A 25,885-nucleotide genomic window follows, 5' to 3' on the forward strand; every position below is an offset into this window, starting at 1 on the left:
CAATCAAAATTTTTTTGTGGTCTTTCCACCATAAAAAATACAACTGGAAAAAGAGAAATCAAAATATTAAAACCAGGTAACTTTCATAGAAATTTGCTAGAAAAATAGACGTTAAAAAATTTTGAAAGTCAAAGCACAAGAAGAGAAATGAAATAAAGGGTAATTCTTCTCTTTCAGTAGACTGATTTTGCGAGTACGAATCAAAATATAAATATCATTAGAACTCCGTTACAAAGCCTGAAGCTTTATTTTTGACACGGAAAAATAAATAGATTGTAATTTCCATACTCCCTTTACTTACTTAAAAGTTTTTTATCTTATTCGTTCAAATCTATTAATTAAATTTTAAAAATTTTTTTTTTAAATTTTCATTTCAGCAATTTCGTCATGAGATATCTATATCAAGCCATTCCCAAATAAATTAATTCTGGTCTAAAACCATGGTAACATCATCCTGGTAGGATGACATTTCCTTAATCTACCATCCACCACAATTCAAGCTTTGAATTTAATAGGATTGAACTAGTATTCTCAGAAGAAAACAGAAATTTCTCTAACAATTCAACAAGACATTTCTGTCACGATAAGATCACATTCCAATTGCGCGTCTGAACCGCACACAGAAACGATTTATCATAGTGGAAAGGACCGTTTTTACACAGATTTCCTGGATAAAAATGTTGGCTAAGAGGAAGAATAATAGTTGTCCCTATAATGCATCACGTTTTTCGGGATTAATAGATGTATTTTCCATTTTCTTCAATTTTTCGAACATATTGGGCAGGTACTTGATAAAATCCACTATCAATAATCAGTATACCAATATAAATTTGATAATAATAATCGTAGTTTCTACTAAAACAGTTTCTGAACAGTGGAAATTGATATTGATGATAATTTGTGAGCTTATTGTTTTCGAGTCGCTCAAAGGAATTGTGGAGGAAAAATGAGAAAAATACAGGACAGCCTTAGATCAGTATTTTTTACGTCTGGGTACCAAAAAAGCACTTTGTACATTAAAGTAAAAAGATTTTTCTCAGTTTCCTGAAGAGAAGAAAATTCCATGGAAATCAATAATCATTTCGAATGGCACAAATTTTTTGCATGGTGCAGGGCTATCTGAAAAACAAATTATCCCTGCTTTTACCTTATCCTACAGAGATATCAATGGAATCTGATTCGTATAAAGCAGCAGCTTCGAGTTTTCTTCAGATATTCGTCAGGATCAAATGACACAGAAGATTCATTCCATTAGTTTCATCTGGAAAAACGCGGTGAAGATAATACGAAATTGCATGATTTTCACCGCAAAAGTTTTCGGAACCATCAAATAAAAGATACCATACTTTTCCTACAATTACAATAGCATTTTCAGTGGGTGAAAAATAAAAAGAACAAACCTTGTGAACGTTTTTATTAGCTATCATTCCGCTAAGTCCTACTCAAATTTTTACGACCCGCCATAATCAAGATGGGAGTTTTCAGGTTGTGATAACCTCTACTAGTTGAGGGGCTATATTTCCATTTACCTACCGGATTTTTTGTAATTGAATGGAGGAAATGTAGATTTGGAATTTATTTGAATAATTGTTTTCACTTCCTTGCTTTGAATATCTCAAAAACTGCGGGGATTTAAATTAAGATATTAACAATTTGGAATTTCAATAAACTCATTAAATTCAAAAATGAACCATCATTTTCCAACAGTTAATATTGCAAAACTTAGGTTTGAGAATATTAAAACTGGTACAGAATTGAGTACTTGTATCTACCATAACCTTTCCTTTCAACAGCAGTAGATATGTTATGAAGAAATCACATTATCATAAGTTTTGTTGCTGGCTAAATTTCGGAATACTTGAATCTGTTACATTATTATTCATCAACTCAATTTGATATTCTGTACTGAATGAGAGTCATGAGAGCAATACAAAATCGAACATTTTATTATGTATGTATAATGATGATGGATATTTTGGGAGGTGCTTGCATTTTTCCTGAAACTTATTATGCGTTTTTGTTTTCTCCTCTTAAACACAAGAAGGTGAAATAAAAAATATCGTTTATAGATAGAAATTGCTGCTACGTTAATTGTTACACATAATTTGTCGTAAGTAATTCTTCAAATAATCTCAACAAATAATATTAAAACAATATGAATAAATGCAACAATAAACTCAAGAAAAAATATAATTTCTTTTTCCCATTTGTGACTATGGTAATTCAAAATTTTATAGAGAGAATCCATATGAACCAAAGGGACTACAATTTTTTTAGTAATAACAAACCAACACTTTCATTCAAAAACATACAAATCATTAGCAAAAGCTTGAACAATTTCTCTCCATTTCCAGCGTGTTGAACCGAAGTCCAGAACATCTAATAAAAGAAATCATTCTTGTGGATGATTTCAGTGACAATCGTAAGTATACCTCATTCTATCCCGAGTGTGAATTCTCACTTAGGAGTTTTTTCGCAGCTGAGGATGGTGAAGAATTGGCAAAAATCCAAAAAGTGAGAGTATTGAGAAACGATAAGCGCGAAGGACTCATGAGATCAAGGGTGAAAGGAGCAGATGCAGCTAAGGCTTCTGTTCTCACTTTTCTGGACAGCCATTGTGAATGTAATGTCAACTGGTTGGAGCCGCTACTTGAAAGAGTTGCCGAGGTAAGAATTCATAAACAAGATGAACTACATGAAAAAAGACGTGTTTCCAAACCCTTAGCAAGAAATTACAAAAGACACCCTGTTTGTTCAAAATTCACCCAGCTATCAAAAATTTAATTTTCAATGGTAGAAAATGAATAAGGGAGTGGCTTTTTTATTGCCTGGTCACTCCCATAGAATATGCTACCAAATTTCATTTCTGTCAGCTTTCCGGTTTTAAGAAAAAATTATAAATCGTTTTCAGTTGCCATGTTTAGGGAGACGTACGAGGATATATTGAAAATTTTTAGCCTACTACAGAACCAAACAAAATTTCAATGTGAAAATATTTTATTACTCAACATATTCTCCTCTTAATTGGATTACAGCGAACCTGCAATGTCTCTAGACTTTTAAAAAAAAAATGTTTCTTCTTGCTATGCAAACCAGACCTACTCAGCTTTCATTACCTCCTCGTTGGAAGAAAATTTACTACCTTTTAAACTTTTTTTTCAGTTGATGAGAGAGATGATAGTCGAATGGAGCTAAATCTGCTGAATAAGGGGGTGCTCTAGTAATTCAAACCCTAAATCACAAATTTTCTGCATGGCAACATTAGATTTGTGTGCAGGGGCGTTGTCCTGCAAAAACAAAACACCTTTGGATAGCTTTCCGCGTCTTTTCTCTTCAATTTTTTCCCGTAGAGTGGTCAGTAATGTCGAATAGTAATCTCCGGTTCTCGTTATACCCTTATCCAAAAAATCAATCACGGTTACTCCATGGCAATCCCAAAAAACTTTCCCAGCAGATTTTTGGACACGAAACTTCTTAGGTCTTGGAGAACCAGAGTGTCGCCATTCCATCGATTGTTGCTTTTTTTCTGGATCGTAGAAATGTACTCAAGTCCCATCCATAGTAACAATTCGGTTTAAGAAGTCTACATCGTTTTCAAATCCAGCATAGATCGAACGCGATGCTTCTACACTTGCACGCTTTTGGTCAACATTCAAACATTTGGGGATCCATTTTGCAGCAATTTTTCTTATGTCCAAATAGACGTGAACTATACGATGAACTCGTTCGTATGAAAAAATATTCAGTGCTTCAGATATCCGTTTCAGGCCAATTCGACCGTCTGATAAAATCATGTCATGAATTGCATCGATATTTTCGGGAACTGACACAGAAACTGGCCTTCCCGATCGGTCATCATCTTCAATGGAAAATTTACCTCTTTTGAAGCTTGCAGTCCAATTTTTCACGGTCGCATACGCAGGACGTTGATCACCAAGGGTATTAAGCATATCTTCGTAAATCTGCCTACCTCTTAACCCTTTTAAATATAGGTACTTGATGATGGCTCGATACTCAAATTTTTCGATTTTCACAATTTCGGTGGACATCTTCTTTCTTTTAATTTATTGCGTAACTCTGGTTTACTTTTTTGACCTCAAACTTCACACTGACACTTCTGATGAGTTATTGTTCGTTGCTATGGTAACGCAATATTTTTTTTATGCATGGAACAGGTCTAGGCTAACTAGATATCAATACATCCTCGTATCTAAACAGGGACTGCTCGAAAATGATGAAAAATCTACACTAATTTTTAACAAGGAACCACCCCTTAAACGCTATTCTTTTAATAACTCATCATTTTCACCCTGTTTTGGACCTCCTAGCAGATGACTCTATCTGAGAACCATAACCATTTGCATTTCTGGACTTTGAAGATTACCTTGAAATCCAAATTTTGTCATATTTCGAATAAAGCATGAAAAGCTAATAATAATAAGGATAAATTCAGATGCATACCACCCGCCGATATGAATATCAACTAGTGTTACGATCTGAATTGAACTAGCCAATTTGCCATCGTCATGGCCCCAAATGGAGTACGCTCCATCGAAGAAAAGCAGATGCTGACCATGGTTTCGGTCTCATTTGACCTCATCAGAGCAACATAGCATATTTCTACGATGGAGAACGTTTGGAATTGATGGAATAATAATAATCATTCGGAAATCTCCTAAATTTTAAGACCACTTCTACAAGGGCCACTTGATTGCCAAAACGTACCCAATCGCGGACGGTTCTGAAGGAAATAATTCCCCTATCCGTCAGGCATGTTTGCACAGTTTCGCCATCAGAAACCGCAAAGTGCAGCACTTCGGGGGGAAATTTAATCCTGTTCTGGAGTGGAGGAGAAATGAGGAACACAAGTTTGCACCAAGTGTCGCTATTCTGTTCACTACGAGTTTACTTGCGAACTCTCGAGGTTGCAGGGTGCAGTTTGCGGCATGTGAGGATCTGAATACGTAATTCAGTTTTTGACGTGGATTTCGAGGCACAAACTAGAATGTGAGAGGAATTATTCGCCCAAGGCTCATGGGAAATTCTTTCAGTTTCCCCGAGAAGATTAATTTTGACTCTTCCACTTCTTCTGCTCTTTCGAATTGAATGGAAAGGGCAAATTTCTCATCTTTTCTCTGTCGAGGTTGACATATTCACAGATATCGTTTAATTTTCCTGTACGTTTGTCTGCCTGGGAAAAGGGGAAAGCTAGTTGGTAGCAGTCTTTTCATTCTCATTTTGAATCGCTCAGGATTATACATCATCTTGAAGCGTCTTCCACCATTTTTCGGATCGTGTTTATTGAAGATAGTATTTTTAGGGAAATGCAGTTCTGAATGTTGTTAATTGAAAAGCATTGGGCTGCGCACTATTAGAGTAAGATCCCAGAGCAACCAGACATAACTTATTTTCAAACAGATGAAACTTTAGGATCTCACTAGAGTCTCATGTGCTTTGAATACCTGCGAACTTGTGGAGCTTGTCTAGTGACACCTGGGCAGATACCAGGTGGCAAAGGTAACTAAAAATAAGTGTTACTTAACTTATTTTCACATGGCTCATTTTTATATATTTTTTAAAGAATATTATTCTGAAATTATATTATAAGTGCCAGACATATTCCATGGGTCAAAACTCTTGCCAGACGCTTTGAATCTGCACAAAAATTAAATGATCTTCACTTATTTTCACATGTCTGATATTGAATGATGTCATTGAAGTACCTAACTTTAAAAAAGTTATATTCCATCATTCAGACGAATAGTAAATAGTGACCAAACATCCCCTAAACATAAAAATTATTTAGCCTGGAGTTTGAGCGCGAGAGCACTATGCATGGGTTTCAGAGTTAGTGAGAGTGTGGTAACTTGGTTCTCTTTCACAATCTGTTTGGAGTCCCTTTACTGTATACTATACATTGCTCGTACGTAGCACATACACATACCTAAGAGTACCAACTCTTGCACATACACAGCGCATACTTATACACAATAAACTAACTGACTCCATTCATAGTCCCTTGTTAATTCAGATACAATGGGGTAGTATTTTCTTTCGAATTCTTAAATAGGTAATGGACAGGCATGTCTCTTATTGAAAGAATAATTCTGTTATATTTTCGTAGATGATGCCAGGTTTTGCAGCAATCGATTGCAGTACAGTACAGTCTCGATTATCCGAAATAATATGGAACAAAGTGATTTCGGATAATCGACATTTTGGTTAATCCAATTTTTTTTGTGGAAAATAGGACTTCAGGATGCCTGTATCATAGGATCGAGAAAAAAAATAAGTAAAGTTCATTTATTTTTTGTAGAGCTTCAGCGTGTCTGGCAAGAGTTTTGGCCCATGGAAAGTGTCTGTCACTTATAATATAACTTCAGAATAATATTCTTTAAAACATATATGACAATCAGCCATGTGAAAATAAGTTAAGTAACACTTATTTTTAGTTACCTTTGCCACCTGGTATCTGTCCAGGTGTCACTAGGCAAGCTCCACAAGTTCGCAGGTATTCGAAGCACATGAGACTCTACTGAGATCCTAAAGTTTCATCTGTGTGAAAATAAGTTATGTCTGGTCGCTTTGGGATCTTGGACTTTATGTTCAGGGTACCCCGAATTGCTTAATTTTGGCTGTTTCTGGTACTTCCAGACCAGACAGGTGAAAACGTTGGAGGGAATCCTGGGCTCGATTTTCGTGAAAAGTCCATTACTGAAAACCGTTTCAAGATATCTTCATTTGTCTCTAAGATATAATAAAATTTTGATATTTGGTCGAAAATGTGCCACAACTTCTCTATTTTCGAAAACATCTATTATAAAAACGACAAAATCTTTCAATAGGCACCTTTTCACTGGGAATACGACACTATATTGAACTTTTTTTTATCGCTTGTTCTAAGGGTGGAAAAAATACCTTCTTTATTTTAAATACGGATGGTATCTTTTTATGATCTCATGTTATCCTACTCATATTGAAATCTCCACTTGTACTGAACGTATCGAACTGAAATTCACTTGCCTAATACACCGAATTTTTTGATATTGTCATTTTCATTTGGCGTAGTGTAATACTACAGTAGATTTTCAGAGTACATGATATCATGCATATTGAAAGAATCATATTATAGCATCTTCATCATAAAATTGAGAAATGATTCAACCCACAAATCGATGAAAAAATGGCACAACATGCTCTTCAATTCAGACGTTTATCTACGTGGACTTAAAACCCTTGGAGGAAATACAATATTTTACAACTTCGAACAGAGTTTTATGGAAATGGCCAACCCTCACTATATCGCCCTTGAAATAAAGAAGTTTCTGAGGGATTTCACAAGAACGTGGGAATATAGAACAATATGCTATGAATAGGTGTTTTCTGGAAGATGAGAACTTGATATTTTTTGTCCCAGTAAGAATATTGGGTGCAATATTTTGTTCCACGTTTCGCGAAATGTAATATTTCTGTAACCAGTCCCAGTGGAAATTACGAGAATGGATCCAGAAGTAACCCAAACGAACACAACAATCATTGTTTTTCGACGCTGGCTCTTTACATCTTTTTTCAAATCAATTCATATAGGCCTTTGGAATTGAGTTAATAAATCTTCTATTTGTTGGTACGAGTATGTAATCTGATGTGATTGACATGATATTAGGAGATTTAAATCTACTATTATAGTAGATGTCTATTTGACTGGTCCAAATGCAGGTGTTCGTTCATTTCTTCAATATCTGAATTAATTTATATCATCAACGAAAAACTTTTTGATTTCGGAATGTTGAAACCTAGGTTGTCCTTGATTTTCTCTTTAAGCTCAGATCACTGAATTGCATGATTTTCAGTATTCATTTAAATTTTTTGGAAAATGAAATGAACCAAATTTGCACCATCTCTGTTATCTGCCTTCGTAAGCATAATATTTTCACTGTAAACTAAAATTGATTAATGGTGTAGATTTTCACGCTAATTGAAAGCATAGGAGAGTTGCTCTATAATTCCCAACGATGGCTGGTTTTATTTCCATTACTGATGACAGGGTGAGATAAATTAATCATAATTATGTAGAACGGTGGATAACACTGATGAATGCATTAGAAATTACATCAGCATCAGAAACTTTATCGCTGTCATATCATGTTCCAACGTTATTATTTTGTTACAGGATCCAACTAGGGTAGTTTGCCCAGTGATTGATGTCATAAGTATGGATAACTTTCAGTATATTGGTGCTTCAGCTGATCTGAGGGGAGGTTTCGATTGGAATTTAGTTTTCAAGTGGGAGTACTTGAGTTATGCGGAAAGGGAGAGCAGGCAGAGGGACCCAACTCAGGTAATTTGTTTTATTTCGCAGTAATGAATTACCATAAGCCTTCTCATAAGCTTCCTTTCATAACTTCATCGTTACAAACTCAGTAACCACTCTTCTTTTGCCATAGGCTCTGTCTGTAGCTTAATATCATAGTGTTCACTATGGATACAATTCCACCCTATTATTTTATTATTAAATACCCTGGCAAGTTCCAGTGAAAGAATTGGCTCAATCAGCAATATTTAGTGAATATTTTCGTAGGCCATACGAACTCCCATGATAGCCGGAGGACTCTTCGTTATAGATAAGGATTACTTCAACAAACTCGGAAAATACGACATGCAGATGGATATTTGGGGCGGAGAGAACTTGGAGATATCCTTCAGGGTCTGGCAGTGCGGAGGAAGCTTGGAAATTATCCCTTGCAGTCGAGTAAGCTTTTGCACAATTACATAGTTACGCTATTATACTTATAAAAGATATATTCGAGTTCTAAACAAGGTTTTTTCGTCCAAGTAAGCGATCATATGACAAATGGAAGGAAGTATTAAAATCGAGGAGTTTTTCTAACATCCTTTTATATGCATCTATCTATTGATACAGTCACACAGATATTCATTATTTCCTTCAAATTTTCGATGACGTTTGCATAATTGTGAACATCCCATAAAGGACGCAAATATTATCATCCTTTATTCCAAGGATTGTTGTCCTGTAACTTGGGACAATTACCCCCCTTGCAGATTCCTTTGTTTCTTACCATTTATGAGTGAAGGGACAAACTTATAAGATTGTGTAGAGTCTTTTCGGTTAGTTTAACAATTAATTCCTGTTGAGTTTGCCGTGACCAGAGACAGGCAAAAATTAACAATTCAGGAGAGTAAAAGCGCGTTTTCATGGACCTTATACTTTCTATTGTCCTGTAGGTACATGTGTTTCACTTTGTGCATGTGTAATTTTTTTTCTGGAGACATGGGATATTAGATATTTCATGAAACAAGGTTGTTTAAAAATCAAACGCCAACACGGATCTCATTCCTTTATTTTGTTGTTTCATTGGGTGACTTGGGACAATGCCGAATAGATACAAGCGGCGCATTGGCAGCAGGAAATATGCCGATTTTTCGCAGGATATTATTATTTACGTTATTTCCACAAAGAAATCACCAAAGAATGAAAGAAATCAAAGTTCTTTTGTTTCGTTTAGTTTTTTCACATTTGAGTTGCAATATATTTATTTTCGCTGTTAATAGGGGTTTTTCATTTAATTTCCTTACCGAATTTCAACTATATAATCACAAATTCTAATTTTTCGAAACTATACACCGTCCCAAGTCACCTATTTCATTTGAGAGTTGAGGAATCAATGGATTTTAACTTGTGTCCCAAGCCTCCCAACTCGGTGGATGACTTGGGACAAATATATTCCCTTCTTTTTTTCAATTTATATCCGAATTCTGAAGCATGTTGTATATCCTAATCAATAGTGTGAGTCATCAAGCATATTTGAACCTCTTTATCACATGAAAATAGGTCACCGTTTTTGAAATATGACAAGTTGAATTTCAAAATCGTCCCAAGTCACCCGAATCTACGGTACAGTTTTCACGTTATTTTTTCAAATCCACTTTATTTCGAAAAAATCTTAAAACCGGCCAATTTTAAGCTATTTCAGAGAGTAGACATGTACCAACCACAACGTGTGACGGTATATGACAATCCCCAAAGAAATAAATGGTCCAACAGAGGTAAATTCCAATATTGCAGGAATTTAGAACACAATGCATATATATCGTTTACTTCAGGATACAAGCAATTCAAAAACTTTGTACATCAAATAAAACTCTCAATCAAAGATATAACAAAAAATAATAACAATTTTCAAAAACATCCAAAAAAGTAAGGACCATTAATATACCCACTCTCTGAGAGTGAGTCTTTAATTTATGAAATGAAAATCTGAAGCGTGTTTCAAGTTAAACAGTTAATTAATAATTGGATCTTGTATCTCATATGCGTCCTAATTTGATTCCCGTCATGTTGTTTCAAACTTTTGCAAACGCCAACTAATGGACATTTCAGGTTTTCACCAACCCTTTTACGAACTGATTCAATATGCTCTTGGGGACAAACTACTAGTGTATTCGTTTCTTTGATTATTTCTGACACAAAAATATATATATACACAGTGAGTTAAATGTAGCCCAGACAAATTCATATCTATTATGTATTTATTTGTTGAAAAATGCTCGAACAGGTCAATTTTTGTTTTGAATTATGTAACTTTTCCGGAACAATTTACCAGTTTATCGAGAATCCTCTGCAAGGGTTGGAAGGTACCTATTTGATTTTTTTTTTCCAGCAACCCCTAATATCAAAAAATGGATATTCCTACCTTCTGCTTTTCAGTTGAGGATTATTTAGTCATCATTGAGGTTTTTTGTTCAACCTTTTTTAAATTACAGGAATGAAATTGTAACATCGAATTCAATAAGTTCCACCATTTCATTTCAGATATGAATTTGTGCGGTGTACTTTTTATCCACTTTGAATCGCCTGAGATCTCATTTCATTCATGTCGTACCTTACACTTAGAAGTCGAGAGACCGAAACAAATTTATCACATCATAATTTATATCTCGATTCCCCAAAAAAGTGGTGAATTCGAAAGTAAATAGTATTATTCGGCATTGAAAAAAAATTCACAAAATGATTGAATTACCCAGATTAAAATGAACGCAATCGGCAGGTTTCCGATCCTTTTAATTTTCATTCGAATTTTCAGGTAGGTCACGTGTTCCGAAAACGCCACCCTTACACATTCCCCGGGGGTAGTGGAAACGTGTTTGCGAAAAACACTCGAAGAGCAGCCGAAGTTTGGATGGATGATTACAAACATTTCTACTATGCTTCAGTGCCTTTGGCCAAAAATATTCCATTTGGAGAGTGAGTATCAGAATAAATTCAAACATATTAATTTTTTTTTAATTCAACTTAGGGAGTAAGTAGTACCTGACTCGTGAGCTTTTATACGGCCCTGAGTAGTTATTTCTCATTTATTTATAAATGCACTGAGAGAATCTTGAAATATTCAACAAAAAATAAAACTAGAATGAATTGAATATGTACGATAAAAAGTCCAAAAATGTCATATTTTCAACACTGTTATCTCAGAAACGAAAAAAATTAAGCAGAAATTTGCTTTACTTCGTTATGGTATTCAAAACAGTGTGGTATGGGGATAATAGGTTCAACTGAATGAAAATAATTCTCTGCGAAAACAAGAAAAGAATTCCATTATATCTTATCGATAAAAACAAAATCAAAACTTTCTCATATTTTCCATAGGGATGATATTTTATTACCTGCGTATCGACAGTTTCAAAAGAGCAAAAAAAAATTTTCAACGTTCCTTGTTCAGAATCTCGGTTGTAAAACGGCAAACCAGATCCAAGACACCGCTTCAAATTATATGAAATATAATATCCACTCCAGAATTCCCTCAACTTGATCCCATAAAATTAGGGAGTGCTGAAGGAAATGAAGCTGGTTTTTCACTTAATACCTCAATGCGGTATTCTATTTCCTGTAGTATCTCTGCTCGCGCAGCATCCCATTAAGGGATGTTGGGTAATAAATTTCAAGGTATTTAAATTTTTCGAGAAATTCCCGGTGCGAGCGCTTGATATATGCGACAATATAAATTTTCCCTTCAAAAGCCAAGGAGATGTCCTTTCCCAGCTGGGAGATAGGTATGTTGGCGACAGATTAAATTCATGTGTATAATGGAGTTATCAATTTAACATTTGAATTTGTTTCTTCTCCGATATAACTCAGTTTCTTCCAAATCCACAATTATCAATTTAACTTTTTGATTTCTTCCTACTCGGTTATTGCAGAAAAAAAGTTGTTTCAAGATTTCCTATATTGAGATAGTTAAACAACTGTTACGTTTAAAGATTTGTAGAAGAATATATATGATATTCAGAAATTCATAAAAACCTAATCACAATTATTGTTCAGTTTTCTGCCCATCCTAGAGGCAGGGTAACCTTTTTTTGGCACACCCTTTGCATGGCAAAATGAGATTTGAGTGCAGGGTCGTTGTCCTGCAAAAACAAAACACCTTTGGATAGCTTTCCGCGTCGTTTCTCTTTAATTTTTTCCCGTAGAGTGGTCAGTAATGTCGAATAGTAATCTCCGTTTATTGTTCTACCCTTATCTAAAAAATCAATCATGATTATTCCATGGCAATCCCAAAAACTGAAGCAAGAACTTTTCCAGCAGATTTTTGGACACGAAATTTCTTAGGTCTTGGAGAACCAGAGTGTCGCCATTCCATCGATTGTTGCTTTGTTTCTGGATCGTAGAAAAGTACCCAAGTCTCATCCATAGTAACAATTCAGTTTAAGAAGTCTACATCGTTCTCAATTCGAGCACAGATCGAAAGCGATGCTTCTATCCTTCACGCTTTTGGTTAACATTCAAACATTTGGGGATCCATTTTGCAGCAATTTTTCTTATATCCAATTTGGCGTGAACTATATGATAAACGCGTTCGTATGAAATATTCAGTGCTTCAGATATCCGTTTTAGCCCAATTCGACGGTCTGATAAAATCATGTCATGAACTGCATGGATATTTTCGGAGACTTACACAGAAACTGGGCTTCCCGATCGGTCATCATTTTCAATGAAGAATTTACCTATTTTAAAGCTTGCAGTCCAATTTTTCACGGTCGCATACACAGGACATTGATCACCAAGGGTATTAAGCATATCTTCGTAAATCTGCTTACCTATTAACCCTTTTAAATACAGATGATGGCTCGATACTCCAATTTTTCGATTTTCACAATTTCGGTGGACATCTTCTTTCTTTTAATTTATTGCGTAACTCTGGTTTACTTTTTTGACCTCAAACTTCTCACTGACACTTCTAATGAGTTATTGTTCGTTGCTATGGTAATGCAATATTTTTTTAGGATGGAACTGATCTAGGCTAACTAGATATCAATACATCCTCGAATTTAATGTTTTGTATGTTACTTTTTTACTTTATTCAATTCCAAGGATGGTAAACTTATTCACATTTCAGCATATCTGAACGTGTGCGACTGAGAAACGAACTTCAATGTAAACCTTTCAAGTGGTATCTTCAAAACGTCTACCCTGAATTATCCATACCCCATTCCACAACTTCACACACCGGAGAGTTCAGACAGGGCATATTCTGCCTGGACACAATGGGGCACCTTCTGGATGGATACGTGGCTCTGTACCAATGTCACCATACTGGAGGCAACCAGGAATGGAGCCTAACCAGCACAGGATTCATCCGACATCACGACTTATGCCTGACACTGCCCAACTTCATGAAGGGTGCCCAAGTGGTTATGAGAGTTTGCGATGGTTCTGAAAACCAGAAATGGCATCGCATAGAACCTGGCGGTCTTTTGAGGCACGCCAAGTATCCCTTGTGTTTAGACTCTCGATTGAACGATATCCATGGCATTACAGCTGAAAGATGTAATAGTGCTTCAGACACTCAGAAATGGCAACTGACCTACTCTTCCTAAATGCCAGTTTAGTTAGTTATCGTTTTGTAAATAGATGTACAGAAAAGTCTGCCTAAGATCGTGAATTATGAAATTCGTCCATATCTCTCTAAGACCGTATACCATTTTTTCTATGGGCATATTATTGCAGGTCCTCGCCGAATGCCCTCACTATACAGGATGAGTCTTCAACTTGTGCATATATTTTAAAAGAAGATTAAATTCGAAGAATTGTGTACTTTGGCCGAATGCAACTTTTTCCAAAAGATCCACAGATGTGTCCATAAATTTACCTTATTATTCTGAAGAAATTTTGGTTGGCACAGCTCATTATGACAACTAAAGATGGCTATAACCAAGCCGAATCGAAGAAAATGTTGTTTCTTTTGACCTCAAGAAATCTACTGTTAAGATATAAGTACAAGTCAAATACTCACACTGAAAAATTATAAGGTGGTGGTTAAGAAAATCGAAAATCTGAATGATATAATATAATCAATTTCGACTGAATGAACGTTCCTTCATAGGTATGTAAAAATACCCAAAAGTATTCATACTATTATAGTAATTCTAGGTTTGCTATTACTATTTTTTTTTATTCTCGTAATTATTTCAAATTCAATACTTCTTTCTTAAAAACTACATCATCCTTCCCTACATCGTCCTCCAAAAAAATCAAGAGGCTTTTTTACTCCCAACAACATATACTTAAAAAAAAGTGAAAAGCAGTAGAAGGACTTTTTCTGCGGCAATCTTAACACATTTTTTCTAGCTTGTGATCAGGCTTCACATTCCTCAGATCAATACAAATTATTTGTGAATAAGTTAATTATCAATTAACACATGTAACATGTTATTTCTTCAAAAGAAACTGGTGCTTATGTTTTAATGAATCACCAATGCAACCCGCAAACTTTTTCGAAAATGTACTCATAGTGCAAGGAGACTATGAATTAATCAACAATTTTTAATACCCTTTTCAACTTTCATATCGAAGGATCTCAGGCAGACTTTATTGATTATTATTTTGATTCGATTCACTTGAATGAAGAACCCGTGTATATACTTTATTTTAGACTCTCAAAATATTCGAATTATTGTTTTCTTCACAGTCACAGAGTTGAAAAATTTTCGAAGGATGTAAATAGTACAGAAAAGGCTGAATTTTCTATTTTTCGATTCACCGATCACAAATACCTATGGAATCGGCTGCGAAAGTTTTTCAATGAAAAAAATTCCGCTACCAGTCGCTTATTGCGATGTTTCATATCTTTTACAGCTTTCGCAACTCATGGATTTATATTGTAATGGAACACCTTGTACGTGTGTTGAAAATTTTGAATATGGCATAGAACGAATTATTTATATTTTTGTTACTACCTACTACTAGAATATTTTTGTTGTTTTATTTCATTATCACTGAATATTATCAAATAAAAAAATTCGGAAATTTTTTTATTTACTTCCTGTAATAATGTTTCATATTATATCAACTTCATAGGTACTAGTCTTTTAGGCTATAGCACAAAAATCGTAAGCATTTTTCTCGATATAATATAAATTTTGTTTTCAGGTTTTGTTATATTTTGTATATAAAGAGGTTTTATTATTTGTTGGGTTTTTGAAGGAATTGGAATGGTCAAGAATAAATAACTTGATTGAGTGGAGACAATATCAATATCTGATTCGTCATATTCTATTTTATGGGTGATATGCTGCCAATAAATAAAAATTATTGTAAGAGTAAGGACAGTATCGTCATTGTAGAGTGAGAAGTATTAATGAAGTATACTAGTTTATCCAGAAGACTTTGTGATCAATGTACTTAGATATACCTAGTTCATTATTTTGTATATTAGATTTGTAGTTCTTTATACAGAGGATTTTTTACTGAAATGAATAACCATGATAAAACGGGTGAAAAAAATCCGATAAAAACAATATTTCTGTTCGATCTGATATTCCATTATATATTTCCAGCTCATGATAAGTTACCTGTTACAAGTTACAATATGCAACTGACGATGTAAAACACAGTATAATAAAATATCAGGACTTCGTACTTTGTCTCAATAACATCCCACCTTAGCCTTTGTTTTATTCAGCAGATATTCCAAATCTCTTCGGCGGTATAATGAAGACAGAGCACTGGCTATCCAACATACATAAAAGTTCAGGGAATTCGATATGAAATTTTCGAATAATTTCACTGTCTTTCGGACCAAGTGTAGAGTAAGTCGAAAAACTGCACATCTGCAGTTTTTTTTCAGGTCTCCACCCCCACTCTTCGAAAAAACGGTTTTCAAGTGGCAAGTGGATTATTTTGAAACGAGAATTTCATGTAGATTCAGATTATGATACAAAAATTGGGTATTATCCTTTGAAAAAGCATCGTGGTATCGGGTTTCACTACTTTCGGACCAGCTTATAAGATCAAGATAGCTTTATGCGCTTATTGTAGTCTATTCCGGCAAAGTTTGAATCAATCTCCCAGACCAAGATTTCTAAAGGTGCCTACAGATTACTCTGACTTGACGTGGGACCACGTCATAATGCGCATGAGTCAAAAATGTAACATAGGATTTTGTGGAGAAGTGTTCGAATTGTTCTTTCGAGAACTTTTTGAAGTCACTCCTTGAGAAGTAACTTATGGGTACAATTCTGATACTACAAAATAAAACTATTTTCGTGTAAAGTAGGTGAAAATCGCAAGTTTATGATTTTTTTATGGTAGAATGAACATCATACACATATTCGAGAGTGCAAAGACTTCCTAAGTACCTAACATATCTACACTATTTCAAATATTGCTTTTTGATCATATCTGCAGCTCTTTCCCCAATCAAGAATGCTTGAGCATTAATATGTCCTGTAACTGTCCCTGGAACCACACCAACATCTGCCACTCTTAGTCCCTTTATCCCATATACCTTCAACTCGTGGTTCACCACAGCAAGAGGATCATTAGAATTGCCCATTTTAGTCGATGATGAAAGATGCAATGCTGGTCCCACAAAATGACGCAAAACACAAAACCAGAATTTTTTCGACCTGTATATTTCCCTTGAACATTCTGGAATATCCAACTCCAGGGTCAAGTTCAAAGATTTGCCAACAGGAGTATCCAGCAAACTCAGGGATACCTCAACGCCCCTATAAATATCCTCCAAATCTTCAGCGTCATCGAAAATATTACTGTCAATTAGCGGAAAGTCTTTAGGATTTGCCGATTTTAGTTTCAAGGTTCCTGAAGATTTTGGATGGAGGAAAAATAATTCTAAACTGAATGTGGAGGATTGTTTGACTTTATCTGTGAAGTTTGAGATGGTCTTTTTGAAAGTGCTCCAACCTGGGTAACCAGTAGATAAGGGTTTAGGGAATGAAAATTCGACTTCTATGTTAGGATAGGGTGAAGATGAATTCCTGGAGTTGTAGTATGATGTCAAACGATAATTTGTCGGTGCTGTATAAAATCCTTCACCGTCCAAGTACTGCTTCACCAGCTGTTCTGTTGAGAGTAGGGGTTCAACATGGTTCGATTTAAAGTAGAAGTTTTGAAAACCGATATGGTCTTTGGTATGCCTGCCCACGGGAAGATTCTGGATCACCCGGATCCCCAATCTTTCCAAGTCTGATTTCGGTCCGATTCCCGACAGCATCAAGAGCTGCGGGGAGTTGATAGACCCTGCTGAACTTATCACCTCCTTTCTAGCTCTAGCTATATATTTCTTGTTGTTTTTCACGAATTCCACGCCATACGCAGTTTTGGTTTCATCGTTTATCAAGATTTTTGTAGCGAATGCTTTGAGGGTCACATTGAAATTTATTCGATTCCAAGCAGTTTTCACGTAGTTGTTTGCTCCACTAACTCTTCTACCCCTCTGGGTGTTATGCTGGGTGAATGAAATACCGCTTATTCTTTTTGCGTTGTAATCTTCAAGGAATTTTATGCCGATTTGTCCATGAGCGTCAATAATGGCTTGGTGGATTGGGTTTGAAGGTTTTACGTAAGCTACGTTTAGTGGACCACCGAAACCTCTGTAATTCAAGTCTATTTTTTGTGATTCGTAATTTTCGATTTTTTTATAATAGGGTAGGACATCGTCCCATGTCCATCCTGGAATGCCCTGCGAGGACCATTTGTCGAAATCTCGCTTTATTCCTCTGGAGTAAACAAGACCACTCATTGTGCCTGATCCACCAAGAATTTTTCCCTGGGCATAGGGACACTGGTTATTTATCCTTCCTGAAATTGATTTCGTATTATCGTATAGAATACTTACATAATGCATGGAATACAAATAATGTACGAAAAGAAGTAAGAAGAATCTCTTAAAAATCAAACATTTTTTTTAAATCACAAAATTTTAAATATTATCTCTTCCACACTACTGGAAACTATGAGATATGCTGTTAACTTCTGAAGTATGTAAACTTGTGTTGCTCAACCCAGTATCTACAGATCTTAAATGACAATTTATTCGAAGTTCTGTACCTTTAATTCTGAATTTCCCAACTTGATTTATTTTCTGAAAAATTAGGTGAATATTCATGGAAAAAATTATGGCATAAAGTTATCCTGCTCACCGAGACAAGCATTCCTTTGAGGTATAGTAAAATAGCCCCAATTCCTATCCGAATTGAGAGCTGGTTCGAAAAAATATGGTATATCTGTAAAGTCGTCATTAACATCTCCGGCTTCCAAAAGAAGAATCTTCCATTCCTCGATTTCCGATAATCGATTTGCTATCGCAGAACCAGCTGAACCTCCTCCAACTATTATGAAATCGAACTCTCCATACTCTGGAAAAAATGAGTGGTATAAATTTCGATGAAAAATTCCTAATTAACAAAAAATGAATATTGGTATTGCTTAATGTAAATGTTAGGAGACTATTCCATGTACGCCACATATGTCACTCTGTATATAAAGAGTAATGATTTGGAATATAGCTCGCTCTTTCTCAATGACTTCAACGTTATATTAGAGCAAATCTTATTGAAAATAAAAATATTTTTTGATTCTTAATTCATATCCAGTGTACCTCGAGCTTTTTTAATGGGTTTTCCATTTGTTCTATTATATATAGAGGTCATATCTGTATGCTAAATTTGCTTTATTTAATTACTCACCAAGCAGAACTCTTGTGTTTTCAGCACTTCCCAGTAAATCTTTATTATCTATTCTGACCTTATAGTTCTTGATCTTCTCAAGTTCGCTGTCGATAAGTTTCGACAAATATTCAATTTTTAGATTTCGAGGATCTTGGTCGATACCAGATACTTGGCATAGGAAGAAAATGATATACACTGGCAGCATTCTGATAGGCCTCTCTGAAAATGTTTCCAATAATCCAATCGTTAATTCAGTACACAATATTGACGTCAAGATTGTAAACTTGCTGCAAGTTCTAAATATTTTTATAGATATAATGCATGTTAATCCTGCATAAGTATCACCCTTAACGAATATCTATATATCTATGGTAATTTCTGGTGAATTCATAAAAGTGCACACTAAAAAGCGGCTTTACTGAATTAATGAAATTATCGGAATGAATGTTTTCCTCATGACATCAATATCCATAATATAAATGACTTAATATTTATCCATTATGTAACGGATTTTGGTGATAAGTAAATTCAAAATTTCAGTGGAACGCGAAAATTATATTGTTTATTATTTATATTCCGCATAACGAACATTTTGGGTGAACATAACAACTTAAATATTCATACAGGCTATCCTGCATAAGATGGAAAACATTCTCATGGAAAAAAAAACATATGTAGTATGTGTGACTACTAGACTTATACAGGCTCCTTTCTTATTTGATGGCCTGTTATCTTTCTGACTCAAATTAGGTACCTATATATAGTATATTAATGAAGAAATATGAATAATACTCCACCTTTTTGCCCTACCAACAGTTTTGGCCGCCCTAGGTCCTTGGCCATGTAGAATGTTGAATTTAGCAAAATAATTTTCACTCACTCTGTTTTTTTCACGATTGGCCTCCCCTCATATCTATCCGCCCTAGGCCCGGGCCTACTTGACCTTGAGGCAAATCTGCCACAGCCTACCAAAGAATGAAATTTATGAAATTTCAAGTTTCTCTTCGTCACGACAAAATTTAAATTTATTCGAAACTATTCATTCACACCCTGTAATAGGTTGGGTTGGCAGCAAACAGAACGAAACCTTTCCTATTTTGTGACCTTCGTTGGTTAAGATTTGATGAGAGGAATGATTTGATATCTTTTAATAACTCCCCTTAAATTTTCCGCAACTATTCTTCTACACCTTGTATTCCTTTATAATATATAGTCCCATGTCGATTACTACATATGCGGATTTTTTTGTGATCCTCTAGTGCCTCTGTGTCTCATAATAATGTTTCTCATCTTATCGGGGACACCCTGTAATGATTCAATAAGGAAATATGATTTTTCAATAAGACTTTCAATTAACTTCTCTTTATTATTTTTTATTAAATATTGTCCAGTTTTATATAATACTGAAAAACTGTCTTTTTGCGCTTTTTATTCATTAGACTTGTTTTTTCTGTTTCCTGATGACTGTTTTTCTTGCTTTCAACTTCAATTTCTTGATGCGCCTCATGAAGTTCAGCTATTTGGCACGAAACATGTTGAGTGATTAAAACCATCTGAGTCTTTAACTGGTTCAGTTTATTCAACCTTGAAAAGGAATCCACAGATATTAGGAAATTTCATTCAAATTCCCTTAGGAGGTCTAGGTTCCATAAAAAGTATAATATTCTAGTTGCATTTGTCTATAAATCAAATAAGGCAACCATTCCACTTCTATTCTTTATTCAGGGTGTTTCATAAACATTTCGAACAAATTCAAAACATTAATCTCCGACTTATCTGGAGTCGGAAAGGTCCTATAGGCCTTTGTCCGCAAATGCTTCGTTTTCAAGATACAGGACGTTACATGTTTTCAAATAAATGACAAATTCCTCGATATTTTCGATAAAACTGGACTCCTATTTGAAAGCGACCATTTTTGAACATATCTTGTAATTCGAAAAACTTTTTGATGAATCTACTGTTAAAATATTTGTAAGAGTCAAACATTTCTATGTCTCACTACTAGTAAGCAAGAGAAAAGGTATAAAAACACATTATAAGTAGTTTCCACAAATCAATTTATTAGTTGTTACATATGATCTTTCTTAATCAAATCTGCTCCTTTTTCTCCAATAAGGAAAGCCTGGGCGTTGATGTGACCAGTTACGGTACTTGGAACAATACTAACATCTACAACTCTCAAACTGTTCACGCCATGAATTTTCAGTTCGTGATCGACGCAGGACTGCGGATCACTACCAGGGCCCATTTTCACCGTGGAAGACAAATGGTACGCTGGTAAAGCAAGTTGGCGTAAAACGCAGTACCAATGTTCCCTAGGATCGGTTTTCAATCTGGTATTGGGACAGGAAGGAAGGTTCAAATTGAGTGTCAAATTGAAACTTCTTCCAACAGAAGTATTGGCAAGGCTCAGCGCCAACTCAATTGCTCTGTACAGATCTTCGAGGTCTTCCTTATCATCGAAAATACCACTATCAATCGCTGGAAATTCGACAGGGTCCTTACTCCTCAGTTTCAGAACACCAGAAGATTTTGGATGCAGGAGAGATAGCTGCAACTGCCAGTCTGATGCTTTATCGATTTTGCTCTCAAATTTACGAACTTCCGCATTTGCAGTATCGAAAGTGGGAAATTTCAATTCTGTTGGGAAGGGAGGGGCGAAAGCTAGTTCGATGTTTGGGAGTGGAGAACCCCAGTTTCTCGAATTGAAGTAAGCCACACTCCTTTGGTGCAGAGGGGCAGTTCCCTCAAGATATCTTCTAATGAGTTGGTTTGTCGATAGAGTGGGTTCGACGTAGTTAGAGCTAAGGTGAAGCCCAGTGAACCATATGTGATCCTTCATGAACTGTCCCACTGGTAAATCATGAATAAGTGGGACCCCGAACCGACCCAAGTCTCCCTTTGGTCCTATTCCTGATAGCATCAACAGCTGTGGAGAATTGATTGAACCAGCCGAGAGGATCACTTCTTTAGTAGCTGTCGCTACATACTTCACATTATTCTTCACAAACTCCACCCCTGTAGCCCCTTTTGTCTTTGGATCTATCACAATTTTTGTAGCGAAAGCTTTAAGAGTCAAGTTGAAATTGGTCCTATTCAAAGCTGGTCTGACGTAGTTGTTCGCACCACTCACTCTTTTGCCTTTGTGGATGGTGTGCTGAAGCCATGAAGCGCCGTTTATATTGGCTGCATTGTAATCCTGGACATATCGTATGCCAATTTCTTTGGTGGCCTGAAGGAAGGCCTTAATAGGCTCTGTTTCTGGTCTTATATAACCCACGTTGACGGGCCCCCCAGTTCCTCTAAAATTCGGGTCCCTGTTAGCGGCTTCGTAATTCTCCAGTTTCTTGAAATATGGTAGTACGTCATCCCATGACCACCCTGGATTTCCTGCATCAGCCCATTTGTCGTAATCTGCTTTGATGCCTCTCGAATAGAAAAGACCGTTAATGGTCCCTGATCCACCTAAGATTTTTCCACGTGGATAAGGGCATCGTCTCCGATCTCTCCCTGAAAACGGAACGTTTAATTAATACTTTGATTACAATTAACTCCACTGGTATAAAGTTGAGAATTTTCCATATGAATATAGAAATCTTCAATTTCGAATTTTCCGAGTCTATATGAATTTCATTTATGTATATATGAAATCTTAATTATTTGTTATACAGGGTGAATCTTTGACTCGTACAAATATTTTAACAGTAGATTCTTCAGGTCAAAAAAACACTTTGTTTCCATACCATTTTTTCCTATTCAACCTTGATAAAAAGTTATAGCCATTTTGAGTTTTCATAATGAGCTTTGCCACTCCTGGAAAAAAAATGATCTTCAGAATAACTAGCATCTGTGACATCACACATCTGTGGATCTTTAAAATTGAGTTGTATTCAGCCAAAGTACATAAATTTTCAAATTTCACATTCTTTTTAATCAAAATCCAATTATCAAATTACTCGAAAAAGAAAGAAACAACTCGAAGAATAATTTTATTTTACAAAACGTTCAAATATTCGTTAGATAGCGTCCTAGCGTCCAACGTAGTTGCAAGAGTTAAGTTCTTTGAATTTTTGATATTTTTATGGTATGTAATGTACGTAATGATCATAATAAGAAAACTGAAAGACATAAGTGATATCTTGTGTTCGAAAAAGATTAATCAAATTGATGAAAAACTATATTCCGAAATTCATTTATGAGATAGAACTAAAAATAATTAAAAAAAAAAAATTATTTCTTTTGTTTAAAATTCAGGTATCAAGTAGTTCTATGTCTCTTGCGTGCCGGTTTAAATCAAAAACCAGATATCCATCCAGTTCTGAAACTGGACTTCCACAGCGTTACCTAACCCACAGGAAATTTTTTTCAAGAATAGGTACAGAAAAAAAGGATCAGCCTGGAAACTAGTATCTTCTTGGCACTAAAATAAAGTTTTGTGGGCTTTGCCGGAATTCGAGCATCATCTGGCGAAAAGCTTTTTTTCCAGATTTGTTTTGCCAAAATATTTTCCGTTTAATTCACTACTTGTTACTAGGATTAAATACATTGAAAAACATGGTAGAAAGTGACTTGAACTTCCGAAATTGAAAAAATTATAATTTGTTGAATAAACCAGATTGGATTCTTAATTTTATTTTCTACAACCTACTCACCAAAACATCCATTCCTTTGATTTTCTGTCGTATAACCCCAATTTCTATCAGACGCTGCTGAAGCATCGAAGACGAAAGGTATATCAGTATAATCATCATTGATGTCTCCTGCTTCAAGAAGCAATACTTTCCATTTTGGATTTTCGGTCAACCTGTTGGCAACAACTGAACCTGACGTTCCACCTCCAATCACGATGAAGTCAAATGTGCCAAATTCTGTAAAAACAAAATCTTTACTTCTACATGCATTAATAGGGGCCTCTTCGAGGGGTGATGAAAAAATTATTCAAAAAGGAGAAAATAGTTATTCTCAGGTGTTGAAGAATAGGAAAGATAAGAAATGACATCTGATTGCTCATAAACAAAGCATTATTATATAAGGACTAACCTATAGGTTTTGCATTTCCAGCAGTTCCAATTAGATCTCTGTTGTTATCTCTTTTTTTATAAGTTTCTGCCCTTTCAACCTCTCTCTTCACGATATCCTCAAGATATCTAACCTGCAGTTCGAAGGATGACTGGTCAAGGCATTCAACGTAACACAAAGTTGTTATAAAGAACAGTAATGTTAACATTTTAAGGTGGAAACTAACTCTTGTTCAACTTTTCAACCTATTTATATTTCCCATCATAAATTCCACTGAAACAATGTACTATGTAATATTTTACATTTAAATATTTCACTTGACATAAAAATTCCAAAATGTTTTCGTTTCAAATACCTACCAATATTGTCCTTTCATGAAAGAATGCAAATTATTTTACTATCACGATGACGATAACTTTCGAATGAAGGTTGATTTTGTTGTTTGGGCTCACATCGAGGATTCCCAAAAGTGACAGAAACTCAACTCTTTCCAAATTGGATGTGGTTAACGAAAAACTCCTATGATGATGTTCAAGTGATTATTGGTATGCCATTCTTGATGAAGAGGACGGAAAACGTTCAATGTTTCAAAAATAATACTAAGCATCAGATGAGTAATCTTTTCTCTTTTTCCAAATTTATTTTATGAAGAATGACGATAATGACGAAATTATGAGGGTCATAGGAGCCATAGGAGTTTCGAAAAATATTATTTATATTCAAATTCAAGTAAAAGTAAAAAGAAACTAATATTACCTTCTTCTTAATATGTTCAAATTGAACAAGTAGTTACTTAACCAACAATTACCTATTCATTGAAAAATCCTTTGCTCGTGGAAACTTTCAGGAAGTGAATTATTTGAAAAAATATTTATTGACGTCAATAAAGTCAAGCACTAGTGTGCAAAAGTGTCTAAACTGTTTAACATTCACAATTTTTTTAATGAAGATAATGCCTGAACTGCATGTTATAATTGTAACAACAACTCAAGATATTTTCATTTGAAAAGTAAAAATGGTGTGAAAATTTCATTGAGCATATCGCACCACTCCTAGTATCAATAAACGGTAGAAAAAGAAATAGAAAGAATAGCTGACGAAATATGACAGCTGATAGTTGATAAATATTTACAGTTAGAAATGTTCTGAAATATCATCATAAATTTTGACATGGTACCTCTCAAACACTTAAAGCTCCTCCGCTACTGCTACTGCTACAGTAGCCGCATAGCACTCGATAAAGAGTTTATCAAAGATTATACTACTCTTTAATCTTTGGAGTTTATTGAGCTATTTTGGGGAGTCTTATGTCTTGCATCTTCAGAACATGGCCGCTCCATCTGAGCCGGGCCCTCGTTACTTGAGACTTAATTATTACACAACTCGCAGATTGCAAGACTTCTGCATTTGAAACTTTGTGGAACCATCTGATGTGCATTATTTGTCTTAGATAACGTTGTTGGGTTTGTTCAAGCTGCTTTGTAAACAGCTGTCTTGGTCTTCAGATTGAGGTCGTGATTTTGAAACACTCTGTCCTTCAGCTTCCAGAATGCCCGTGATGCCGAATTGATACGGTTATGTATTTCCGTGTCTAGGTTAGCCCTAGTATTTATGAAGCTTCCCAAGTATTTGAATTGCTCGACCTGTATATCTTCCACGCTACTGGAAACTATGTTAACTTCTGAAGTATGTAAACTTTCATGTTGCTCAACCCAGTATCTACAGATCTCCAATGACAATTTATTCGAAGTTCTGTACCTTTAATTCTGAATTTCTCAACTTGATATATTTTCTGAAAAATTAGGTGAATATTCATGAAAAAAATTATGGCATAAAGTTTTCCTGCTCACCGAGACATACCTTTGAGGTATAGTAA

General features: G+C 35.2%; 3 protein-coding genes across 3 annotated transcripts in view; 1 reads left to right on the forward strand and 2 right to left on the reverse strand.

Moving 5' to 3' along the window:
* LOC123310098 (polypeptide N-acetylgalactosaminyltransferase 2) overlaps positions 1-14,188 on the forward strand; it is a 124,975-nt gene extending 110,787 nt beyond the window's left edge. Inside the window, exons 4-9 of the mRNA XM_044893481.1 lie at positions 2,355-2,422; positions 2,480-2,667; positions 8,171-8,338; positions 8,579-8,749; positions 11,103-11,263; positions 13,416-14,188. Of these exons, the coding sequence (XP_044749416.1) occupies positions 2,355-2,422; positions 2,480-2,667; positions 8,171-8,338; positions 8,579-8,749; positions 11,103-11,263; positions 13,416-13,896 (1,237 nt within the window). The 3' untranslated portion in view covers positions 13,897-14,188. The remainder of the gene's footprint in view (positions 1-2,354; positions 2,423-2,479; positions 2,668-8,170; positions 8,339-8,578; positions 8,750-11,102; positions 11,264-13,415) is intronic.
* A 2,378-nt stretch (positions 14,189-16,566) lies between these two features.
* On the reverse strand, positions 16,567-19,210 carry LOC123310097 (glucose dehydrogenase [FAD, quinone]-like). Its single transcript, XM_044893480.1, has 3 exons — positions 19,009-19,210; positions 18,463-18,678; positions 16,567-18,121 (listed from the first exon to the last, which is right to left on the reverse strand). Exons 1-3 carry the CDS (start codon positions 19,193-19,195, stop codon positions 16,671-16,673), a joined length of 1,854 nt encoding a protein of 617 aa, XP_044749415.1. The 5' UTR covers positions 19,196-19,210; the 3' UTR covers positions 16,567-16,670.
* A 1,820-nt stretch (positions 19,211-21,030) lies between these two features.
* LOC123310077 (glucose dehydrogenase [FAD, quinone]-like) lies at positions 21,031-24,232 on the reverse strand. Its single transcript, XM_044893449.1, has 3 exons — positions 24,031-24,232; positions 23,643-23,858; positions 21,031-22,500 (listed from the first exon to the last, which is right to left on the reverse strand). Exons 1-3 carry the CDS (start codon positions 24,215-24,217, stop codon positions 21,059-21,061), a joined length of 1,845 nt encoding a protein of 614 aa, XP_044749384.1. The 5' UTR covers positions 24,218-24,232; the 3' UTR covers positions 21,031-21,058.
* Positions 24,233-25,885: the final 1,653 nt, after the last annotated feature.

Source organism: Coccinella septempunctata, chromosome 3 (assembly GCF_907165205.1).
Source record: "Coccinella septempunctata chromosome 3, icCocSept1.1, whole genome shotgun sequence".
NCBI classification, from domain to species: Eukaryota; Metazoa; Arthropoda; class Insecta; order Coleoptera; family Coccinellidae; genus Coccinella; species Coccinella septempunctata.